Source organism: Pelobates fuscus, chromosome 5, assembly GCF_036172605.1.
Source record: "Pelobates fuscus isolate aPelFus1 chromosome 5, aPelFus1.pri, whole genome shotgun sequence".
NCBI lineage: Eukaryota > Metazoa > Chordata > Amphibia > Anura > Pelobatidae > Pelobates > Pelobates fuscus.
Window position 1 is genome coordinate 271,303,641 of NC_086321.1, and position 24,891 is coordinate 271,328,531.

The 24,891-nt window shown below is 39.9% G+C and overlaps 1 protein-coding gene across 1 annotated transcript in view; it reads left to right on the plus strand.

Annotated features, from left to right (window-relative positions):
• Nucleotides 1-17,868, plus strand: part of UGCG (UDP-glucose ceramide glucosyltransferase) — a 52,461-nt gene extending 34,593 nt beyond the window's left edge. The window contains exons 4-9 of the mRNA XM_063455295.1: nucleotides 2,070-2,171; nucleotides 8,997-9,109; nucleotides 9,287-9,465; nucleotides 11,744-11,830; nucleotides 13,088-13,277; nucleotides 14,357-17,868. Of these exons, the coding sequence (XP_063311365.1) occupies nucleotides 2,070-2,171; nucleotides 8,997-9,109; nucleotides 9,287-9,465; nucleotides 11,744-11,830; nucleotides 13,088-13,277; nucleotides 14,357-14,527 (842 nt within the window). The 3' untranslated portion in view covers nucleotides 14,528-17,868. The remainder of the gene's footprint in view (nucleotides 1-2,069; nucleotides 2,172-8,996; nucleotides 9,110-9,286; nucleotides 9,466-11,743; nucleotides 11,831-13,087; nucleotides 13,278-14,356) is intronic.
• The last annotated feature ends 7,023 nt before the right edge of the window (nucleotides 17,869-24,891 follow it).

The window sequence follows — 24,891 nt, forward strand, 5'->3', positions numbered from 1 at the left end:
ATTGGCAGGTTTTTATTGTCTCTCTGTGGTATTGCCTGGCTGATGCTCTGTAAGTTCTGCTGATGAAGGAAAACTCCTTAGACTCCTCTAAAGATGCATCACAAAGCAGTGTTTGCATTAACAGAGAATTTGGCATGCAAGCAAATCATAAACGGCCTCCATGCCTTAGAGACAGCTGAGTTTTAATAAAACTGCCTAGCTGACTATAGAGGACTCTGTGCTTTTAATCATGCCAATCTTTTCTGCCAGCTATGAATAATTAATAGCTCGAACTGCACATTTCCACTATACCCCTGCAATTCTTCAACAACTGTTACTCTGTTGACTGGAAATGTAGGTTTTTACATCTCTTCCTATGTTTGTATAGAATGGCTTACAAGGTACAATGCATGCCTTTACGTGTACGTTTTGAGAGATCAAACTACAAAATAAAATAAAAGCAATAAAAACATATTGCATCCTTTTATAAAAGTTGGGTAAAAATAGACTGTGGGTCTTGGTTAAAGGACCACTCTAGGCACCCAGACGACTTCAGCTTAATGAAGTGGTCTGGGTGCCAGGTACCTCTAGGATTAACCCTTTTTTTTATAAACATAGCAGTTTCAGAGAAACTGCTATATTTATAATAAGGGTTAATCCAGCCTCCAAATCCTCTAGTGGCTGTCTCATTGACAGCCGCTAGAGGCGCTTGCGTGATTCTCACTGTGAAAATCACAGTGAGAGCACGCAAGCGTCCATAGGAAAGCATTGTAAATGCTTTCCTATGCGACCGGCTGAATGCGAGCGCGGCTCCTGCCGCGCATGCGCATTCAGCCGATGACGTCGCGATCAAGATGGAGAGGAGGAGGAAAGCTCCCCGCCCGGCGCTGGAAAAAGAGGTAAGTTTAACCCCTTCCTCTCTCCAGAGCCCGGCGGGAGGGGGTCCCTGAGGGTGGGGGCACCCTCAGGGTACTCTAGTGCCAGGAAAACGAGTATGTTTTCCTGGCACTAGAGTGGTCCTTTAATGGTGGACTTTCTAAATGAATGCCCCAAGCACCATAATTGTTATGGTGTCAAGAGTTGCTGCTGTCCCATGGTAGGGTGTCAAACCATTTTAATTACTTTTAGACCGCTTATCTGCATCTCCCAGGTTGCCCAAGCTGCATCTGATCTCTTCTAGGAATAGAAACTGGGTGTTTCTGTGGAGCAAAATACAACCGATACAGTGTAATGTCAATGACTCCATGATGTATTTTTTGTTTGTTTTTTCACAATCCATAAAAATGTATCGTCACTTATGCATCAGCAGTTACGATAGATTTCATTTATTATAGATGGATAGATAAATAAATAATTTCAGAGATTAAAATCTAGCTGGATATGTTTTGTTTTATAGCACATTGTCCCGCAAGTTACATAGCTGAAAAGAGACTTGCGTCCATCAAGTTCAGCCTTCCTCACATTAGTTTTTTTGCTATTGATCCAATTAAGGCAAAAAAACAGTTTGAAGCACAATTTTGCAACAAGCTAGGTAAAAAAATTCCTTCTTGACCCCAGAATGGCAGTCAGATTTATCCTTGGATCAAGCAGTTATTACCCTACATTGAAAGATTATATCCTTGAATATTCTGTTTTTGCAAGTATGCATCTAGTAGCTGTTTGAACATCCGAATGGACTCTGATAAAACCACTTCTTCAGGCAAAGAATTCCACATCCTGATTGTTCTTACAGTAAAAAAAACCTTTCCTTTGCCTTAGACGAAATCTTCTTTCTTTCAGTCTAAACGCATGGCCTCGTGTCCTATGTAAAGTCCGGTTTGTGAATAGAGTGAGTCACTATGTAATAGAAAGCTGCCTTAACCCTTTGTTGGGCATGTGAAGTGAAGTGGTGTGGGGAGCAACAGGAATCTAAACTATGTTCGAAACCCAAACCTCGATTTTGCTTCCCTTTGTCATCTCTCCTAGTATTCAAAGTACACCTGGATTGCTACTACTGTAAGACTCTTCTGGTCCTTATTTAGTTATCGTGTAGTAAAGTGCATTTATAAGCAATTTGCTGACTTAGTGCTTTTTCTTTCTGTAATCCACAGGTGGTAAAAAGGTTGGCATCAATCCCAAAATAAACAACTTAATGCCTGGCTATGACGTTGCAAAATATGAACTAATATGGATTTGCGATAGTGGGATCAAAGGTATGTACCTTGGTTAGAGAACTTATTCATTACATTCACATGGAATAGATTGTGCAAAAGCATCTTTGAGATACCAATGTACAGTAATAAATGGTGTCTGGAAGTATATGCTTTGAACTGCTCTATAATACAAAGACACAAGAAACCAGTGATGGAGAATGGATGACAAAATCTTGTTGATTTGAATAAACTTACTTCCTATTTTAACATTGTCTCAATCAGCTCCCTGTGGAATGATTTATAGCTCAATGAGATTTTCAAGGTCCAGTGGGGCTGGTGAAGATCTGTTTATCCTTCCTTATCATCCACACTGTCTTGTGCTGGTTTGATGTGCTGTTCTCTGCAGACAAAGTAATGAGCAGTTCTAAATCTGTCACAAGCCTGCATTACTCAGGGTATCTTATTCCTCTGAGAAACACCATAGATAGCTTCTCAGAAGTTGCAGTGCAGGGAATAGTGGTAATGCACAGTATGAAAATCTGCATTGACGCTGACCTTAAGTTTTTAATACCTTTCTCTTCCCCGGCCCACTCGGAAAATATTTTATTTTGTATCACAGAAATGGAACTAGTGGTTTTACTGACAATTGCTTTTCTAAGCATTTCCATATCACAACGTAAATAGATTTTGTGTAAACGTATTTCTTAAGTGTGCATATCTTTTTAGTTGATGGCTGCTGACTTCAGCTATGAGAATAATTATTTCCCTTTTGCCCCCCCCCCCCCATTCTCTATTTAATTAAATAGCTTTAATTAAATAGCTCTTAATGCTGCACCTGCAGTATCCTCTGTGTAGAGTTACTTACATAAAGTTACTTCCATAAAGTTACTTAGTTACTTATTAGAGTTACTTCCATAAAGTGTCTCTCCAAGCCTGAAAGCCCCTATAATTTGTGGTAGTGGGTATAAGGCTAAGAGTGCAGACCCCCTGGTTTTTGCTGCCCTCTCACTATCATGGGGCTATCGTAATGAAGAAGCTTAGTTCCTGTTTATTTAATAAAAAAATGCTTTAGCTGTACTGGTGGACATACAGTATCTCTCAAAAGTGAGGACACCCCTCACATTTTTGTAAATATTTTATTATACCTTTTAATGTGACAACACTGAAGAAATGACACTCTGCTACAATGTAAAATAGTAAGTGTACAGCCTGTATAACAGTGTAAATTTGCTGTCCCCTTAAAATAACTCCACACACAGCCATTAATGTCTAAACCGTTGGCAACAAAAGTGAGTACACCCCTAAGTGAAAATGTCCAAATTGGACCCAATTAGCCATTTTCCCTCCCCGGTGTCATGTGACTCATTAGTGTTACAAGGTCTCAGGTGTGTTAAATTTGGTGGTATCGCTCTCACACCCTCTCATAATGGTCACTGGAAGTTCAACATGGCACCTCATCGCAAAGAACTCTCTGAGGATCTGAAAAAAAGAATTGTTGCTCTACATAAAGAGGGCATAGGCTATAAGAAGATTGCCAAGACCATGAAACTGAGCTTCAGCACGGTGGGCAAGACAATACATCGGTTTCACAGGACAGGTTCCACTAATAACTGGTCTAACCATGATTGACCAAAGAAGTTGAGTGCACATACTCCGCATCATATCAAGAGGTTGTCTTTGGGAAATAGATGTATGAGTGCTGACAGCATTGCTGCAGAGGTTGAAGGGGTGGGGGGGTCAGCCTGTCAGTGCTCAGACCATACACTGCATAAAATTGGTCTGTATGGCTGACGTCCCAGAAGGAAACCTCTTCTAAAGATGATGCACAAGAAAGCCCGCAAACAGTTTGCTAAAGACAAGCCGACTAAGGACATGGATTCTTGGAACCATGTCCTGTGGTCGGATGAGACCAAGATAAACTTATTTGGTTCAAATGGTGTCAAGCATGTGTGGCAGGAACCAGGTGCGTAGTACAAAGACGTGTGTCTTGCCTACAGTCAAGCATGGTGGTGGGAGTGTCCTGGTCTGGGCCTGCATGAGTGCTGCAGGCAATAAGGAGCTACAGTTCCTTGAGAGAACTATGAATGCCAACATGCACTGTGATATACTGAAGCAGAGCACTATCCACTCACTTTGGAGACTGTGCCACATAGCAGTAATACAACATTACGACCCCAAACACACCTCCAAGATGAACACTGCCTTGCTAAAGAAGCTGAAGCTAAAGGTGATGGACTGGCCAAGCACTGTTATACAGGCTGTACACTTACTACTTTACATTGTAGCAGAGTGTCATTTCTTTAGTGTTGTCACATGAAAAGATATATAATAAAATATTTACAAAAATGTGAGGGGTGTACTCACTTTTGTGAGATACTGTATGTAGTCTTCTTGCCCCATAATCACTACAATAAGCTATAGCGAGAATGGCGCTCCCAGAGTCCCTTTAATCAGCTAAGCTTCAGATTTCCTTACATTACTGCCCTGCTCTTCAGTCTATGCATTGTGTTAGCATATGTGTAAATGCATAGTAATTTTAATGGTTTTAGATTTGTAATTAAAGGTGTTCATATGGTATTTTTTCTCTAAACACAGTCCTTCCTTATTTCCAAGGAAAATGGGTTTATTATACCTGCATCTGAATGGCTTTTGAAGTATACATTTGCTAGCAGCATGGTCTCCACAATGTATGTGTTTGATGTTCTTCTTTATTTTGTACATCAGATTTTAATTTGCATCACAAGACTAGAACAAGTGTACTTGATTTGATGACTTGAGTCTTGCATATCAGTGTGGCTTATTTTCCATTGCTGGATCGTTTGCTTTAGCCCAGAGTAGTTTACTTTATTGTAAAGTGATACTTAAAGCAATTTGAGAAAATTATCTAATCGTTTTAATTATTTAATAGTTTTTTAAAAGCAGGTGGCAACCATTCACTTCTGATTGCATACATTTGTTTTCAGCCTTTGTTTCTTCTTCTACAAGAATGAGACAAATGTGGCCACAGCTGTGTAGCTAGTGAGAAGGAAGCAACATTCCTATCATTACTTACACACGTGTCCTCTGTGCTGTAATAAAAAGCTCTATCCCAGGCATAAACCTAGTATCGTCCTCTCTAGGCATAGAAACTACATAAAAGAATAAAGACCTTTTGTATTTTAATGCTTTTAATTGTTCATCAGTTCTGTTTGGAGTAGACCTGCTTGATAAAGGAATACACATCTATATTCCTTACACTATAGTTCACTTGCGGCCCCCGTCCACCCTCGTGCACTGCAAGGGTTTAAATAAAAAAAAAAAAAAAAACACAACGCTTACATGATAACAGGGCCAATCTCCCTTGGCGCTGGGTCGAGCCTTGCCTCCTGCGATGTCATACAATGGGGGGGTGGGGGGAGAGGGGCTAATGCACTGGATTTCCTTGTGCAAGACGTGAGGACATCCAGCGTCGTTTAAGTGACCAAAAGTCACTTGGCAAGCAGGAAGTGCGTCTAGTGGCTGTCTGAGAGCTACTAGAGACAGTCTTAGTCCTACAATGTAATCCTTGCAGTTTATATAAAAAGATTTACATTGCAGGACTAAGGGGACATATACATTGCACCCAGACCACTTCATAGAGCTGAAAAGGTCTGGGTGCCTATAGCGTTAAGCTGATCTGTCTTTATCTGGTTAGAATGCATATTGCTTTCATTCATTAGAAATTTGGCCTGGAATTACTCTAAAAGTAAATATAGTTAAAGGGATAGTCAAAGCAGAGAAACAAAATTGGCTTAATGAAGCTAGAGTTGTGTTGGTGCTTATAGTGTCCCTTTAACCCCTTAAGGACCAAACTTCTGGAATAAAAGGGAATCATGACATGTCACACACGTCATGTGTCCTTAAGGGGTTAAGGCCTCATGAATGAAATATTGTTCATATGAGTGATGCACAAATAAAGTTTCCAGTTGAAGGGTGCTTTACTTTTATTGTGCTTGTAATAGTGTAGTCAGCAGGAATGTTTCTTTGGTTTCCGTTGTGATTGCTCCATTGCCTTCAATGCCAAGAAGTGCTAAACTACTGAATATAACCCCTGCCAATGTTTGTGTGGAGGGAATATCTTGATTGCCTTGCTTGTGCTTCATTCATTCTTGATCTGGAGCTTTATACACCATATGGGGCAGGACGATTTTTACCAAGTTAAAACTCATGATTTTACTTTACTCTCGGCTTCTTTTGGTATCTCTCAATCTATGTAAAGGAACACTATAGTGCCCCTCTACCCCCGCATTCCCCCAACCCCCTTCACGGCCATGCAAAGGGTTTAAAAAAACCAAAACTTTTAAAACACTCATCCTAATTCCAATGCTGATGTCCCTAGGGTCGGGCTCCTCCTCCGATGTCAGTCAATAGGGAAACCAAATATGCATGTGCAGTGCTTTCGTATGGGGCTTTTCAACAGGCTGGATGTTCTCATGCAAAGTGTGAGGATGTCCAGCGTCGTTTCACGGAGTCAAACTCCACGAAATTGCAGAAAACTGTAAAACTGCAATGTATTACTTTGCACGTTTAACGGGACAGGTCAGTCGAGTCGAGGGACACATTTCAGTCGAGTTTCCAGTGTACTTCTGGGATTTGGAGCAAGGTCACGATCTTTAAAACACAGCTATAACTGTCAGCATGTTGTTGATATTTTCTGAACAAATCCTTTTTACCGGCCAAATAAGATCCAAATTTTAAAAGATTCTGAGTGCAAAGTAAAACCAGCACAAGCCGCTTTTACCTGTGTTATGTATACATTGAATAATGTCTAAAGAGATGGAGGTAGAAGTTTCCATTAGTCTGTGACTAATAATACTGTGGGACACACAAAGTAAACAAAAGTTTCATATTTGTATCAAAACAGAATGGACTACAGCCATTTGTTCAGAACCATGTTTAATCCAGAAGGGGAAAAAATATCGAGTCATGCGCTCTCGATGCAAACCAATTCAATCTCTGCTTCACATTTGGGTATATTTACTTAACAGAGCTATAAATAACTGTGTGTGTGTGTGTGTGTGTGTGTGTGTGTGTGTGTGTGTGTGTGTGTGTGGGCGCGCACGCACAGTATGACTTCCTTGTTTAATTTTCTCGTACTGTTTTACTTTGTGCATGGAAATGAATGGTTACTCACTTACCTGACAAGGGAAATTCAGATTTTCTCCCAAAATAGATCAATTAGAAGTATTCTCGTAAGTCTGCTACTTTAGGTCTACTGTTTGCTCTTCTTTGGCAGTTCTGGTATATATATACAGTGGGACCTCGGTTTACAAACGCCTCGGTTAACATAATTTTCGGTTTACAAATGAAAATCCATTAAAAATAATGCCTTGGTTTACAAATTTGTTTCGCAATACACAATTGCACCTGGGTGGTTTATAGCACTGCCCCCTGCATGCTGGAGCCTGTGGGTAGCACGTGGCGTCGAGTGTGGAGGTGTTGGAGCGGCTTTTCCATCACATTTTGGAGCCATTCTGGAAATTGTTTGCAGTTGTTTTGGGACTTTTTGGTGCATTTCTCAAGCTGTGGAAAGGTAGGGAGCTGAGCTTTGTTGTTTGCATGCCTTTTATTGTGTGTTCTGCATTGTGGGTTGGTTTCCATGCCAGCTCATTTTGACTTATTTCTGACCTCCAGAACGGATTAATTGGTTTTCAATGCATTCCTATGGGAAACCGCGTTTCGGTTTACAAATGTTTCGCAATAAGAAACGTCCCGGAGAACGCATTAAATTCGTAAACCGAGGTCCCACTGTATATATATATATATATATATATATATATATATATATATATATATATATATATATATATATATATATATGTATATGTATGTGTGTGTGTAGTTTATTTTAGGTCATGGCATAAACTAAAAATATCCTTAAGCTAACGGCCATAAGAAGTCACACTGTTTCACCTTTTTTCAACTCAAGGAAATCTTTATTGACACACACATGTAGCACTGACCATGTGGACTACGGAAATTGCTTGCACGCTGCAAGTTCAGGGTTGAAAGATGCCAAGATCCATGAATGACTTCAAAAGAACATTTCCTCAGTAAAATGTTATTTGTCCAGTCCTCGCCCCAGTGTAAGATGTTTCTTTATTAGGCGCTGTGCATACAATTTCGGTGCCATTTTGACCTTATAATGTCTCCCAAATCACTGTAAACTGTTAGGCCACGGATTCGTTTTTGCATCGGTAGTAAGGAAAGTATATTAGAAAGTGCATACACTAGCTGTTTCAGGGCCTTCTGTATAAATAGGAGTTTGTTCGTTGTTTCCTTTGCAATCAATGGAACATATTGCATTGATTTTGCTCATCAATTATACATGTTTTAAATCTTTTATTAATGTATGTGTATTTCCAATAGATAGAAATGGGTTTTGAAGAGCATTTAGAAATTGGATATTCCTTTTATTTTAATATGAAGCTCATCTAGGTCTTTGAGGATCTTTCCTGGTGGTATCTTGTGATATCTGAGATATATTATTGTTCTGTGTACTATGCAATGCATTCCTTTAACCTTATGGATTGTAAATATCATGGATTTCCTTTGTATCCAGAATGTTTTAAGATTTTCGTTTTAATACATCCCTTTTCCTCTGTATAAATGTGTATAAAAATGTGCTGACAAATCATATTAATTCGATCCATTTACTGGAGACTTACATCCCATATTTGACCAAACCCGTGTTTTCTATGGCCAGATATTACATTGTTTTAGCACAATTAAAGACCCAGTTACCATCTTTCAGCACACATTATCGTTCTCTCTGGCACCAGCAGGTGCCTTATGTTCTAGAAACACGTGCCTCATTGACTGACCTTTGTTTGTTAACGTTCTAATCATTTTGATTTTACTTCACAGTGAAACCTGACACACTGACGGACATGGCCAATCAAATGACAGAGAAAGTTGGCTTGGTCCACGGGCTCCCATATGTGGCAGACAGGCAGGGCTTCGCTGCTACACTAGAACAGGTAAATAATTACTTCAAATTGGCAAGTGCATTGTGCCAGATGCACCATTTTGCAAAATGTATAGAAAAGTTTTCAGGTAGCATTGCTTTGCTGTTCTATATCTGTTTATGGCAGCTGGATTGGAACATTTGGAAATGTCTGAGTTAAATCTATATTTCTTTATTTTCTGTACCTTAGGTTTATTTTGGGACTTCACATCCAAGGTCCTACATCTCTGCCAATGTAACGGGTATCAAGTGTGTGACAGGAATGTCTTGTTTGATGAGAAAAGAAGTTCTGGATCAAGCGGGGGGGCTTATTGCCTTTGCTCAGTACATAGCTGAAGACTATTTTATGGCCAAGGCTATAGCTGATCGGTAAGTTCAGTAGCCTTTGCACCAATCACATATGGAACTTGCTGTGTCTGTGGTAGAGGTACAAGACCGGGAGCACTTCAACTATTGAGCTGTCCCGCTCGTGACTAATTCTTCTATATTAGCCCACAGCCCTTCATCTGAGGTCCCTCTCTCACTCCTGTGTCCCGGATGGGTGACAACCCCCATTTACTGCTAGACATCTTATCTGTAGTGTGAAATGCATCATCACTAACACACCACTATGCTGTCCCCACTGATTCCTCTTAAGTCCTGGTTTCACAATGGGACTAGTTTTTCTTTTGAAGCTAACACTCCAGTATAGCTCGTCATGTGCACACAAATCTTCTACTCATGAAATAATATATATATATAATGTACAGAATCCAGCGCACTTGCTTATTAACTAAACAGTGATTTCAAATCTGATTGTAATAGTTTTATTTAAAAACACCTCACCTAGGCAAAAAATTATTGTGGTTTAGTTACACTATATGATCATACATTTCATAAGCCTGCCAACTGTGTATATTCGGCAGGTCCTATCCTAGTAGCAGCCTAATGCTTGCTCTTATGAGATTAATCCACTTACTTGGGAAATACTTTCCTACTGGGAATCTCTACAAGTCAAGGCTAAATAGGGTCCTGGAATGAGGCACCTGTAACAGGGAGGGGTGCAAAACCAAGGAGTTGGCCTGGGACTCCCAAATATATGAAAGAAACCAAGAGGGATGCACTCACCTGAACATGCATACATTATAAAGTGCTGCTGGGGCCAAAATATACAAAATACAGAATCCAGCGCACCCTGTTACAGGTGCCTCATTCCAGGACCCTATTTAGCCTTGATTTGCAGAGAGTCCCAGTAAGGAAGTATTTCCCAAGTAAGTGGATTAATCTTATAAGAGCGAGCATTAGGCTGCTATTAGGATAGGACCTGCCGAATATGGGGTACTTTGAAGTAGTTGGCAGGCTTATGCAATTTATGATCATATAATGCAACTAAATTCCCATAATTTTTTGCCTAGGTGAGGTGTTTTTAAATAAAACTATTACAATCTGTAAGATTTGAAATCACTGTTTAGTTAATAAGCGAGTACGCTGGATTCTGTATTTTGTATATTTTGGCCCCAGCAGCACCCTATAATGTATGCATGTTCAGGTGAGTGCAGCCCTCTTGGTTTCTTTTATATATAATGTGTGTGTGTGTATATATATATATATATATATATGTATGTATGTATGTATGTATGTATGTATGTATATATATATATATATATGTATGTATATGTATGTATATGTATGTGTGTGTATATGTATGAAAATGTCCTATACATCTATGTATACGCTGATCATTCATTAGTAGTCATTGGAGGCATCGGTAGCACTACTATTAAATAATGCTTGTCCTGTGTATGCACTCGATGTGGAGTTTTTTTCCTTTGGAAAAAATAAATTAGAAACTTGCTGAGAATTATGGCTATATGCCACTAAAATTTGCTGAACTTGTGGCTTCTCACTAATGACACTTGCAATAAGGGCTAAGAAATTGATATGATTTTTATTGCGTTCTCTACATTTATATACTCTAAAACTCATTATATGCAAGTTGAATGCTAATCGAATGAAAGGATAGCTTGGACAAAGTGAAAGACTATCCACGTTTTTTTGTTTCTGATCTGATTTGTACTCTGTTTGTGTAAAACAGTGGCAGAATAAAAAAAGAACAAATATGCAGCATATTCTCCGAATTAGGAAAAGAATGCTATTCAAAAAATCTAGTAATTCCACATTGAGACCCAGTGCTGTAGCGCTTGTTTTTCTAAAAAACATAATATTCATGGATATAATGAATATATATATATATATATATATATAATATATATAAGCAGGTTGTTGATCCAAAGTGAAATCTGATTTCCATTATGGAGTCAAGGGAATTTTCACACGCCCCTTTATATGGCACAATTGGCCATTGCTTGAATTCTCTCTCCCCCTTTTTGATCAACAGCATTAACAAATCAGTTTAAAGGTTGAACTTGATGGACTTGAGTTTTTTTTTTTTTAACCTAGATCACTGTGTAACTACTTCATCCTAGGAAGTTTTTAGTGACTATTATTTAAAAATTCTGACTTGCTCTAAAATGAATATAATATTTCCTCTTTTCATATAGGTTGTAATGGGTGGATTTATACTTGCTTCACAATCAAAAATTCGAATTTAAGGCCAATGTATTTTAGGGAGTATTGACACAAACTGATTGGTTTCTTCTTTTTTCAGGGGTTGGAAGTTTTCTATGGCTACACAAGTGGCAATGCAGAATTCAGGCTCATATTCCATATCCCAGTTTCAGTCACGGATGATCAGGTAAATAGCTTGTTTTATAGTTTTTGTTTTGTGATTTTTGACTTTCCATTAATGCGTTCAGGTACACCATAGGATACTCTCTAAACTCGAAACAGTGAGTGCCCAGTAGGAAATACTTGAATCCAAACAATACGTTGGCCCCAGTGTTAATGTGCTAATTGAAAGGCATTGGACACAGCTGAAAATAAAAGCTCACTGCTGCTCTGTTTAGATACTGATGAGGCACGTGAATGCGATGGACAGTTCACAAATGCAGCTCCTGTTATGCTCCACACTGGGAAGCTTAGGATGTTGGATTTTCCCTTTGCTCAGAGGATTAACCTTGCAGAAAACATCCACACACACAGAGCCACAATTGTTTATTTTTCATAGACACAGGAAGACTTTCCTTCAAAACAAATATTGTGTTCTGTGCTCCTAACAGGAAACACCTCCTTCCATTTGTGATTAATGGAGTAGCTCTTCTATTTTTCTTCAGTATTTTGCTGTTAATTTTACATCTTTTGAATCTTTTAGTCAGCGGTAGTCCTGTTTATTCCTCTCATTTTGCTTCTCATGCTGAGCTGAGCACACTCCTAAAACTTAATTTATCAACAAGACATGAACAATTTTTAAACCCTAATGATGTATGTGCAGTTGCTTACTAAGGAAATTATCTGGCAGAATAGAATCTGTAGAAAATACCTTAAAGGAACACTCCAAACACTATACTACTGCTCGCTGTAGCCATTCCCCATTACTCTGCAGCCTCCAGGAGAGTATGAAAATCCTGCTTACCTGTCTGTTAGCTCTTTTAAGCAAAGCCCTGCACTCAACTTGGCTGTAGTGGTGACACAGAGTTGGACCTGTCCTATCCCAAGTAAGAAGTCGAACAGTCTTAAATGGTTTGACTACATACATTGAAGAGGTGCCGGTGCTCTCATGGCACCATAACCGCTACAGCACACTGTAGTGGTTATAGTGCATAGTGTCTCCATTTAATAGCTCTGTTGGGGTAGCCATTATAAACATGCTATTTTAGTAGTAGTTGAGGGGGTAAAGTAGTGTGAGTAATCTGTATTCTATTTCTCCAACTTGGAAATTCTGGAAAATATATAGCCTGCATATAGGTGTTTATTAGAATAATTAGTAATAAGATTTCATTGAGATATCGGGTCATAGCGTTTACATTCTGATGACTCTTATTCAATACTATTTGTTCAGCCAAATTTCTTAATGTAGTCTCTTTAATACATATGTTTACATGCTGTCTTTCAGGTGGGCAAAACTGAGGATTAACATGCTTCCTGCCACAATCGTCTGTGAACCCATCTCTGAATGTTTTGTTGCCAGTTTAATAATTGGCTGGGCAGCACATTACATCTTCCGGTGGGACATTATGGTGTTTTTCATGTGTCACTGTTTGGCTTGGTTCATATTTGATTACATTCAACTTCGTGGTGTCCAGGTATGTCAGTTTTATATACATAAGTTGAAAGCTATGTAATACTTAAATCTTTTGTATCTGTTACCAATCCTTTTGAAGAACTGGGTTAGAATTGGAAGGTTCAAGGTAGTATACTTTAATGGGTAGATTGCCACATAGGAATGGTGTTCTTGGAAACTGTGACTGCTTTGCAATGGCATCCGATTTAATTTCAAAATCCAATTGTAGAATTTGCTAGCAACCATGCAGTGTAGCTCAGATGCTTACTGTTGCTTCCATGCGATGGTGTTTCTAAAAGTGGAGCTGTTGACACATACATTCTATTGGTTTCCATGGTGATTGCCCTACTAGAACTTTGTCCCTTTTGATTCCAAAGTAAGTGGTACGGTGTTTAGCAAATCTCTATATCATAACATGAGGGATAGGCCTTTTATATTTAAGGGTTAATATATTAAAGTTTGATCGGTGTCTATTCTTCTGCAACCTTCTCAGTATAATTCTGGCGTGGTCTTGTTTCGTTCTTTAATTGCAGATCTCATTTAGGAACAAGATATACACGTTGCCCCAATCTGGTTAATAGAACACCTAACACAGTAACAACAATGAGTAATTATTTCTGAAATTATTGAAATTCATATAACAACCATAGTGTATTTTCCCTATCCCCATCAGTCTACTTTTAATTTACTTCAGTACATCTGAAACACAAAAGCAGTTGAGTCAGTAAACCTTACACACGAAAAGGCAGTAATGACTGATTAAATTATTGAAAATAACCTTCCTCTAGCAGTGGGACTACTCAAACATTTCACCATTGATGGCTGGATGAAGATACTTCCTGTGCGCGAATAGATTTACTTTGGTGCCTAATGTTTTCCGCATATCATTTTATAAGCTGGAAAAAGAAGCATTTAAGTGCTCAAATGTGATTAATGATGTATGTGAGCTCTTACAAAAGGGTAGTGTATGACTGAGCCATGTGTTCACGTTATTTGATCCCTATACATTGATCAAAGAAGGATCTAGAGAACAATTGATTGCTTTTAGTTTGGCATACCATCTAGCAGTGAGCTAAGAATACCTTTTTGCCTTTCTTGCAGGGAGGACCGCTTACGTTTTCAAAATTGGATTATGCAGTTGCCTGGTTCATACGAGAATCCATGACCATCTACATATTTCTCTCTGCCTTATGGGACCCCACTATAAGCTGGAGGACAGGACGCTATAGGTTACGATGTGGGGGCACTGCAGAAGAAATCCTAGATGTATAGCTGTGGACCTCTGACTGTATATATAGATATATAAATATTAAAAAAAAGAAAAGAGACAAAAAAAAGAATATAAAATGAAAAAGTATTATAAATTGTTTATACAAATGCTTTTAAAGGAAAAAAACTACCTTTTGAATAGTTTTATTACATGTATGTTTTGCTATCTGATGTTTAATTTATTTTGCATGGCACTTGAATCTGTGAAAACAAACTGTTTTGTAACCTGGACCATATGTGGGCGATAAATGTTTTGTTTGCGTACACTGGGAGAAAACCTGAAATCATTAAAAATATTCTGCAATAACTGCATGGGAAGCAAATAATAATAATTCTTCCTTTACAGTTTAAAGGAAATAAGAGGAGCTTATCTTTGGAAAGGTTAATTGTAATCTCCTCTCAGCTGATGCCCTTTTCAGGTAGGGGAACATATCCTTAATCTTTGATTGCTAGAAGGATTGTAGCAGACCCCTCTAGTATTGCAATGTTAATGGATATTTATATTTAAAAAAAAAAAGAGTGCATTTTTAATGATTATTGCATATTGATTATTGCATATTTTTTTTATTTCTCTTTACTTAAATTACACTTATAACACAGTCTGCACTGTTAGTCTTTGACATTGGAGTCCACTATTCTACTCACTGAACAGCTTAAAGGGCACGTCATGCCAACTTGCCAGCAAATATTTTAATATCTACCTTATGCCAGCTGCATAGAAGTAAATTCTAAACCATAAAGTAAACATATGGCTGCATGCATTATTATACAGCCTCATTCCATGTCTTGTAGCCATTCTGAACTGTACAATTCACTATGTAGTAAGAGGCAGAAAATCTGCCTGCACTGATTCAATATGTAGTAACAGTATAACCGCGCAGTGAATGTCAAAACAAGAAAAAAAAAAGATGGAGTAATGCGCAGCTCTAGAATACAATGGGTGCATGTGCATCCAAAATCTGACATCCACATTTATGTGAAGTGTAAAGTTTAATCTGGATATTTGCTGGTGTTTTTGCTGGCACAATGTATAGATTACATTTTATAAATTCGCTGTAGCAGACGTTAGTGGATGGCTATGGCCATCTTTGATCGAACCATATTAAAAGCCTACCTGATCAGAGGCGCAAAATTCCAATTCATGCAACCTCTGAAAATCATTGTGATGTTAAGCTAAAACGGCAAGCTTATTTAGAAATCTAAAAGTGACTGTTCTATTTGCTTCGCATAATTTCAACCACTATTATTTTTTTTTTATTTTTTCTTGTGGAAGAGGGCATCCCAAGAGGGACTGAGTTAGGCAAATAAATATACGGTACCTTTTTTTTTTTTCTTTTATATAGATCTATTTGATTGTGTACATGCTGCAAACAAAACATTTAATAACAGCTACTAGATTTCTAATGTGCTGTTTGGCTACCTCTGCGGAGTAAATCTAATTGTCAATAGATAACAACTTGTTTGTGAACTGGATAAATTCTGTACAAACACGCAAAGTGTTTAATATTGACCTGCATTGTTTAGAACAATGGGATTTTCTCCCTAGCTGTTACTGCAATGAGCCAAAAGTAGACTGTGTTTAATGGTTACCTACAGCCAATCATGCCCACATATATAGGCAACTGTGACTCCACAGCTATTGTAGAAATGCAACATCCATCATCTAAAGCCCACCTATTCAAGGCTACAGATATGCAGAGGTTCACTTCTGCTGTAAAAGATCTTTGATTCATGGTCCATTTTAAGACCATTGCTTGTTATGCTGTAAATGGCTTTATCCCTTAGCACTAAGTTTCCTCCTGGTGAGGTAATTTTTGATTCAGTATGCTTATTTTTTTATTTATTTTTTCCCCCCCTTCTTTTTACAAATGCAAGAATACCGTAGACAAACCATTTCACACACAAACTATTTTCGTACGCCACATACAAATTAATAAAAAAAGGAATTTTGAGACATTTAGTATATTTTTTAATGCATGTATACTACTCAAAATGGAAATCATAGTAAATATTGTAAATATATAAATATATATATATATTTAATATGTATTTAAATATATAACGTATGAATGTACATATGAATTTAAAGAACGCTACACTGTCTTTAATTTATTAGCTGTCAAACAAGTCTACTATTGGGTTGTATGCTTTAACATAGTTGAATTTTGTTATTACATTTGGATATTTTTTATTTGTTTACTTGTATAATGACTTTAAAAAAAAAAAAACAAAAAAAAAAACTTACCAAACTGTATATGCATGCTGTATATTTGTTCCTGCAACTGTTTTGTAATCATTGGCTTTAGTTTAAACCTGGTCTAGTTTTTCTTGAAACTGTGGTGAACTGGACTCCTAATGGTTATGTACATGCACATTGAAGAAGTGAATAGAATACAAATAAGCCTTTAATAAATATATATACATACGTTATGTTGTGCCCCATCCCACTTCAAGCATTATTGCAATCACTGGTGTCATAGCTACTTATTAGAAAGTGGCAAGTATTTAATGTCGGAGATCTTAATCTACCTTTTTTAATAGCAATAATGATCTCCAATTCAAATAACTGGGCAGTTAATTACCTTTTCTGAGCCAATATATTGAATTGCCCAAATGTTGATAATCACACACCAAATCAAGAAAGATCTATGGCCAAATCTATTTTAGCCAGCTTTAATGTTTTTTTTGCCTTAGGACATCATATTTTATGTTTGATGGGCATTTATATTCAGAATCAGTGGGGTAAGGCTTCTGTTTCATGTTCACTTTCTTTTAATGAATCAGGGAAAATTGTCCTTGAGGAAATAGCACATTACAAGCCCGTCTAGTGGTGACCCACGAGTGCGCACAATGAAGCGCCCTTCAATTTTGTTAAAGTTTCTGTCTATAGTTTTTGTTTTGTTTTGTTTTTCCGATTTGTGCATTGAAGTTTGGTTGATGCCATCCGTTACACTGCAAGGAGGATCTCCAGTATAAACGTCTGGCTGGGCGATCACCAATTTTAAGCAGTGTATCTACAAAATGAAGGTTGAACAGACTTCCGTTATGTTTTCTAGATATTACTATATTTCTAATGATTTGCACTTCTCATAGATCTGCTCATTGAGGGAAAGTTAAACTTTCCTAAAGCACAGTGCTGAATCGTTTTGTGTTTTGTTTTTTGACGACTTTGTTTTCAGCGTTCAGAAACATTGCAAGCAGAAAATTTGAATTCCAAATTCTGTGTTAATTTAAAATGGTCTTAAAGTAGATGCAAATGGATGAATGTCTAGAATATTCAATGTTTATTTAAATTTGTTTTTGTTTTTTGTTTAAAAAAAAAATAAATTTTGATTACTATCAGATATGTTGACCCGTTTATCTTCACTTGCACTTTTTTCAAAGTGTGTGTGTCTCTCTCTCCCCCCATGATGCGGACCTTTCACCAGAAACTGCACTTGTTTAACAACATTCACTAGCATCTGTGCTTTATGAGGTTATGCTTATTCTATGTTTCCATATCACATTTATAATAGATTTAACAGCAGAGCAATGATGGCATGTACATTGTCTGTTTATAAAAGCAAGACCTTTAAAGTAGGAACCAAATTATTGCCAAACAATTAAGATTTCAAATCTGTAATTCATGTATTTTATTTTTGTGTGAAATATAGATAAACTTATAAATTCAGTTTTATTCTTAAATGACTGTTAAAAACAGCAAAGCATTACATTTGAAGATAAAGGAATACTCCCATCCCTGTAATATCTTAAGCTCATTTAAGGTGGTGTCCTGCACCCAGAACATCTGTTTCCCCTATTCCCTGGTTAACACTTCCAAGTAATTGTTGTTTTAGGCCAGACAGTTGTATTGTAGAAGTTCACTAACTTTGTATGCTTCCATTGCAGCTATTCTTCAGTGTTGTTCACTTTCTTTTCTGAATAATGGCTTTTCTGAATTATATAGTTAATAAAAATATAAAATGTTTTAAATGCACGCATCACACCAGATAATTTGACGTCTGTCGATTACAGATCCCATTTTCTTTGCTTGGCTGTGTAAGCATAATGGGAACTGTAGTTCAGTAACTGCAGAAGGTTAAACACTGCTTATTTAGTGTGTGTATATATATTCTACACCCAGTGGCGTACAAGCAATCCATAGGGCCCCGGTGCAAAACTGATCGTGGGCCCCCCAACACACACACAGAGACGCACACAGACAGGTACACATACATATAGACAGACACAGTGACATACACACACACACACAGACACACATATACAGAGACACAGATACATACACATCGACACACACAGACAAAATCGCAGCTGCGACCGCGGTATGTACGCCGCTGTATACACCTATGTACCAAAAGAAAACCCCTTCCACCTGACGTAAGTGGATAGTTAATACATTGCTAAACACAAATCCACAAACCAGTAAAGCCGTAAGACTTGATTTTCCTACAGGAAATCTCACGTTAACAGTGCTCTCACTACTGCAAGGGATTCTGGGTGGGCATATGCAAATGAGCTCAACAAAGAACCACATTTTTGTCTCATAATTCCACTTTATGTATAAAGTGGAATTATGAGGCAAAAATTTGGGATTTCTTTGGGAGAAGCAAGTCTTATGGCTTGAGTGGTGTGTGTATTTGTTTAGCAATGCATTATATGTACAGGGAGTGCAGAATTATTAGGCAAGTTGTATTTTTGAGGATTAATTTTATTATTGAACAACAACCATGTTCTCAATGAACCCAAAAAACTCATTAATATCAAAGCGGAATATTTTTGGAAGTAGTTTTTAGTTTGTTTTTAGTTATAGCTATTTTAGGGGGATATCTGTGTGTGCAGGTGACTATTACTGTGCATAATTATTAGGCAACTTAACAAAAAACAAATATATACCCATTTCAATTATTTATTTTTACCAGTGAAACCAATATAACATCTCAACATTCACAAATATACATTTCTGACATTCAAAAACAAAACAAAAACAAATCAGTGACCAATATAGCCACCTTTCTTTGCAAGGACACTCAAAAGCCTGCCATCCATGGATTCTGTCAGTGTTTTGATCTGTTCACCATCAACATTGCGTGCAGCAGCAACCACAGCCTCCCAGACACTGTTCAGAGAGGTGTACTGTTTTCCTTCCTTGTAAATCTCACATTTGATGATGGACCACAGGTTCTCAATGGGGTTCAGATCAGGTGAACAAGGAGGCCATGTCATTAGATTTTCTTCTTTTATACCCTTTCTTGCCAGCCACGCTGTGGAGTACTTGGACGCGTGTGATGGAGCATTGTCCTGCATGAAAATCATGTTTTTCTTGAAGGATGCAGACTTCTTCCTGTACCACTGCTTGAAGAAGGTGTCTTCCAGAAACTGGCAGTAGGACTGGGAGTTGAGCTTGACTCCATCCTCAACCCGAAAAGGCCCCACAAGCTCATCTTTGATGATACCAGCCCAAACCAGTACTCCACCTCCACCTTGCTGGCGTCTGAGTCGGACTGGAGCTCTCTGCCCTTTACCAATCCAGCCACGGGCCCATCCATCTGGCCCATCAAGACTCACTCTCATTTCATCAGTCCATAAAACCTTAGAAAAATCAGTCTTGAGATATTTCTTGGCCCAGTCTTGACGTTTCAGCTTGTGTGTCTTGTTCAGTGGTGGTCGTGTTTCAGCCTTTCTTACCTTGGCCATGTCTCTGAGTATTGCACACCTTGTGCTTTTGGGCACTCCAGTGATGTTGCAGCTCTGAAATATGGCCAAACTGGTGGCAAGTGGCATCTTGGCAGCTGCACGCTTGACTTTTGTCAGTTCATGGGCAGTTATTTTGCGCCTTGGTTTTTCCACACGCTTCTTGCGACCCTGTTGACTATTTTGAATGAAACGCTTGATTGTTCGATGATCACGCTTCAGAAGCTTTGCAATTTTAAGAGTGCTGCATCCCTCTGCAAGATATCTCACTATTTTTGACTTTTCTGAGCCTGTCAAGTCCTTCTTTTGACCCATTTTGCCAAAGGAAAGGAAGTTGCCTAATAATTATGCACACCTGATATAGGGTGTTGATGTCATTAGACCACACCCCTTATCATTACAGAGATGCACATCACCTAATATGCTTAATTGGTAGTAGGCTTTCGAGCCTATACAGCTTGGAGTAAGACAACATGCATAAAGAGCATGATGTGGTCAAAACACTAATTTGCCTAATAATTCTGCACTCCCTGTATATCTATATATATCTATCTCAATAAGATTAGTACAGACTAGTGAAAGACAATAGTGATGTACCGAACTGTTCGCCGGCGAATAGTTCCCGGCGAACATAGCGTGTTCGCGTTCGCCACCGCGGGCGAACACATGGGCGGTTCGATCCGCCCCCTATTCGTCATCATTGAGCAAACTTTGACCCTGTGCCTCACGGTCAGCACACACATTCCAGCAAATCGGCAGCAGACCCTCCCACCTCCCTCCCAGCATCCATTTTAGATTCATTCTGAAGCTGCATACTTAGTGAGAGGAGGGAAAGTGTAGCTGCTGATGATTAGATAGGGAAATTGATAGCTAGGCTAGGGTATTCAGTGTCCACTACAATCCTGAAGGACTCATCTGATCTCTGATGTAAGAACAGCACCCCAAAAAGCCCTTTTTAGGGCTAGAACGTCAGTCTGCTTTTTTGTTGTTGTTGTTTAATGTAATTGCAGTTGCCTACCTGCCAGCTTCTGTGTCAGGCTCACAGTGCATACTGTGCCCATTTGCCCAGTGCCACCACTCACTCACTGCTGGTGTCACAATAGCTTAAGCTTGCATTTAAAACCAAAAATGTTTTTTCACTGTAATAGATTGAAGAAGAGCAGTTAGTTGTCTGCCAGCTTCTGTGTCAGGCTCAGTGGATACTGTGCCCATTTGCCCAGTGCCACCACTTATATCTGGTGTCTCTGTAGTGTGCTTTTACAAAGAAAAACAGTTTTCCAGTGTAAGCTAATAGCAGTCAGTGTCCTTAAAGCGGGTGTTTCAGGCCTTCAGCGTGTGCCCTGCAGAACCCTGCCAGTGTACTTTGACAGTTGCCACTCATATCTGGTGTCTCTATAGCGTGCCTTTACAAAGAAAAAACTTTTTTCACTGTTATAGATTAAATAGCAGTTAGTTGTCTTCAAGCGGGTGTGTCAGGCCTACAGCGTGTACTCTGCAGACCTCTGCTACTTCAAAGTGCCACTCATATCTGGTCTATGTCTCAGGCAGGCAGCATTACACACATGGACGTACGGTGTGATGCTGATGATGTTGTACCCGCTGCTGCTTCCTTTGCTGAGTTGTCAGATACAAGTGAAGCGGTTGATGATGACGATGTGTCCATGGATGTCACGTGGGTGCCCGCTAGAAGAGAAGAAGAACAGGGCGAAAGTTCAGATGGGGAGACAGAGAGGAGGAGGAGACGAGTTGGAAGCAGGGGGAGGTCGTCGCAAGGAGCTAGTGGCATAGTCAGACAGCATGCATCGGCACCCGGGGTCAGCTCGACAGCACGCCAATCAACGCATGCTGTGTCCACCACCAGAATGCTGTCATTGCAGAGCTCAGCAGTGTGGCATTTTTTTGGTGTGTCTGCCTGTGACAACAGCGATGCCATTTGCAACCTGTGCCAAAAGAAACTGAGTCGTGGGAAGTCCAACACCCACTTAGGTACAACTGCTTTGCGTAGGCACATGATCGCACATCACAAACGCCTATGGGATCAACACATGAGTACAAGCAGCACACAAACTCAAAGCCGCCATCCTCCTCCTGGTCCAGCATCTTCAGCCACGTCCTTGCCCCCTCTCAACCATCCGCCACTCCGTCTCTCGCCTTGAGCAGTTCCCGCTCATCTTCCCACAGTCAGGTGTCTGTCAAGGACATGTTTGAGCGTAAGAAGCCAATGTCACAAAGTCACCCCCTTGCCCAGCGTCTGACAGTTGGCTTGTCCGAACTATTAGCCCACCAGCATTTTTCGTTGATATGCATTTTTATTTCTTCTTAGATAACCAAAAAATTCTGAGACGACATTGGCAGGGCTATTCACTTGTGTGATCTGTCATGAATTGTCATTTGAATGTTAATTTGAACTGTGGGGCACAAGAACTTGAATCGAAAACATCTTTAAGCCAACTATGTTTTCACTAAGCTTAGTGAATAACTAACATTAACGAGTCGGATTAAACGCACTCTGCACTTGAGGTATGATCTGTTTAAATGACCCCACTCGGGCCCTAAATGGTAAAACGTTTCACATGGGCATACGAAAGGTACACATGGCAATTAAAATCAGAAAATATGTAAAACATTTTTAGATATACTGGAAATTAGTACACCAATACGATTAAGCACTGTACTTTCTGTACTTTCAAGATTCATGTTTGCACGTTTTTTTTAAGAATTTGACAGGAATCTATTTTTGAAGTTGTTCCCCTCCTCTTGACACGATCAATGACCTCAGAGTCTCCGTAAGCAGGGTTGACCTGTTAGTCCCGTTTTCCATTCAAGTTGTGCATGATGTCCCGGCTAGGTTTCCAGGTACAAATGTTGGAGCCTCGGCGTTGCCCCAATATGGAGGGAGCGTGGAGTTTGTTGGAGGCTTCGATGTGAGTAGCGAGTCCGGGGGGAGACCCAGTTGCCCCAGGATTCCATCTGCCTCCTGCATGTTGCGTACGGTATGCCTGGCGTACGCATGGCGACTTCTCGCTTCAGTAGTTAAGACGCCCCCCTAGCCCGCCAGCTTTTACCATACAAGCTGGTGGAGTCTGAGGCGTTCAAAAAATTTGTAGCTATTGGGACACCGCAGTGGAAGGTACCCGGCTGAAATTTCTTTTAAAAAAAGGCAATCCCCAACCTGTACTCGATTGTGCAAAAGGAAGTAATGGCATGTCTGGCACACAGTGTTGGGGCAAGGGTCCATCTGACCACTGATACCTGGTCTGCAAAGCATGGTCAGGGCAGGTATATCACCTACACTGCGCATTGGGTAAACCTGCTGACGGCTGCCAAGCATGGAATGCGTGGCTCTGCAGAGGAGTTGGTGACACCGCCACGACTTGCAGGCAGGCCTGCTGCCATCTCCTCTACTCCTCCTACTCCATCCTCTTCCATAACCTCCTCGGCTGAGTCCTCTTCTACTGCTGCGTCTTGCTCCACATCAACGGCACCCCCCAGCTCCCCAGGTGCTATTCCACAGGTGTGAATCCATATCAGGTGTGAATCCATATCTGCCAAGTGACCCTATGTAGGGGGAACAGTCTCTATTCTACTCTGTGTCAGTGTGTATCATGGGCTCTGAGGACGGGGAACAGTCTCTATTCTGCTCTGTGTCAGTGTGTATCAGGGGCTTTGAGGACAGGTGTCCATCCATACCTGCCAAGTGACCCTATGTAGGGGGAACAGTCTCTATTCTGCTCTTTGTCAGTGTGTATCATGGTCTCTGAGGACGGGGAACAGTCTCTATTCTACTCTGAGTGAGGAGGAGGAACGGGAAATGAGTAGCTCGGCATCCAACCTTGTGCAAATGTGGTCTTTCATGCTGTCGTGCCTGTTGAGGGACCCTCGTATAAAAAGGCTGAAGGAGAACGACCTGTGCTGGGTGTCCACGCTACTAGACCCCCGGTCTCTATTCTGCTCTGTGTCAGTGTGTATCAGGGGCTTTGAGGACGGGGAACAGTCTCTATTCTGCTCTGTGTCAGTGTGTATCAGGGGCTTTGAGGACGGGGAACAGTCTCTATTCTGCTCTGTGTCAGTGTGTATCAGGGGCTTTGAGGACGGGGAACAGTCTCTATTCTGCTCTGTGTCAGTGTGTATCATGGTCTCTGAGGACGGGGAACAGTCTCTATTCTGCTCTGTGTCAGTGTGTATCAGGGGCTTTGAGCACAGGTGTCAATCCATACCTGCCATGTGACCCTATGTAGGGGGAACAGTCTCTATTCTGCTCTGTGTCAGTGTGTATCATGGTCTCTGAGGACGGGGAACAGTCTCTATTCTACTCTGTGAGGAGGAGGAACGGGAAATGAGTAGCTCGGCATCCAACCTTGTGCAAATGTGGTCTTTCATGCTGTCGTGCCTGTTGAGGGACCCTCGTATAAAAAGGCTGAAGGAGAACGACCTGTGCTGGGTGTCCACGCTACTAGACCCCCGGTCTCTATTCTGCTCTGTGTCAGTGTGTATCATGGTCTCTGAGGACGGGGAACAGTCTCTATTCTGCTCTGTGTCAGTATGTATCAGGGGCTTTGAGGACGGGGAACAGTCTCTATTCTGCTCTTTGTCAGTGTGTATCATGGTCTCTGAGGACAGGGAACAGTCTCTATTTTGCTCTTTGTCGGTGTGTATCAGGGGCTTTGAGGATAGGT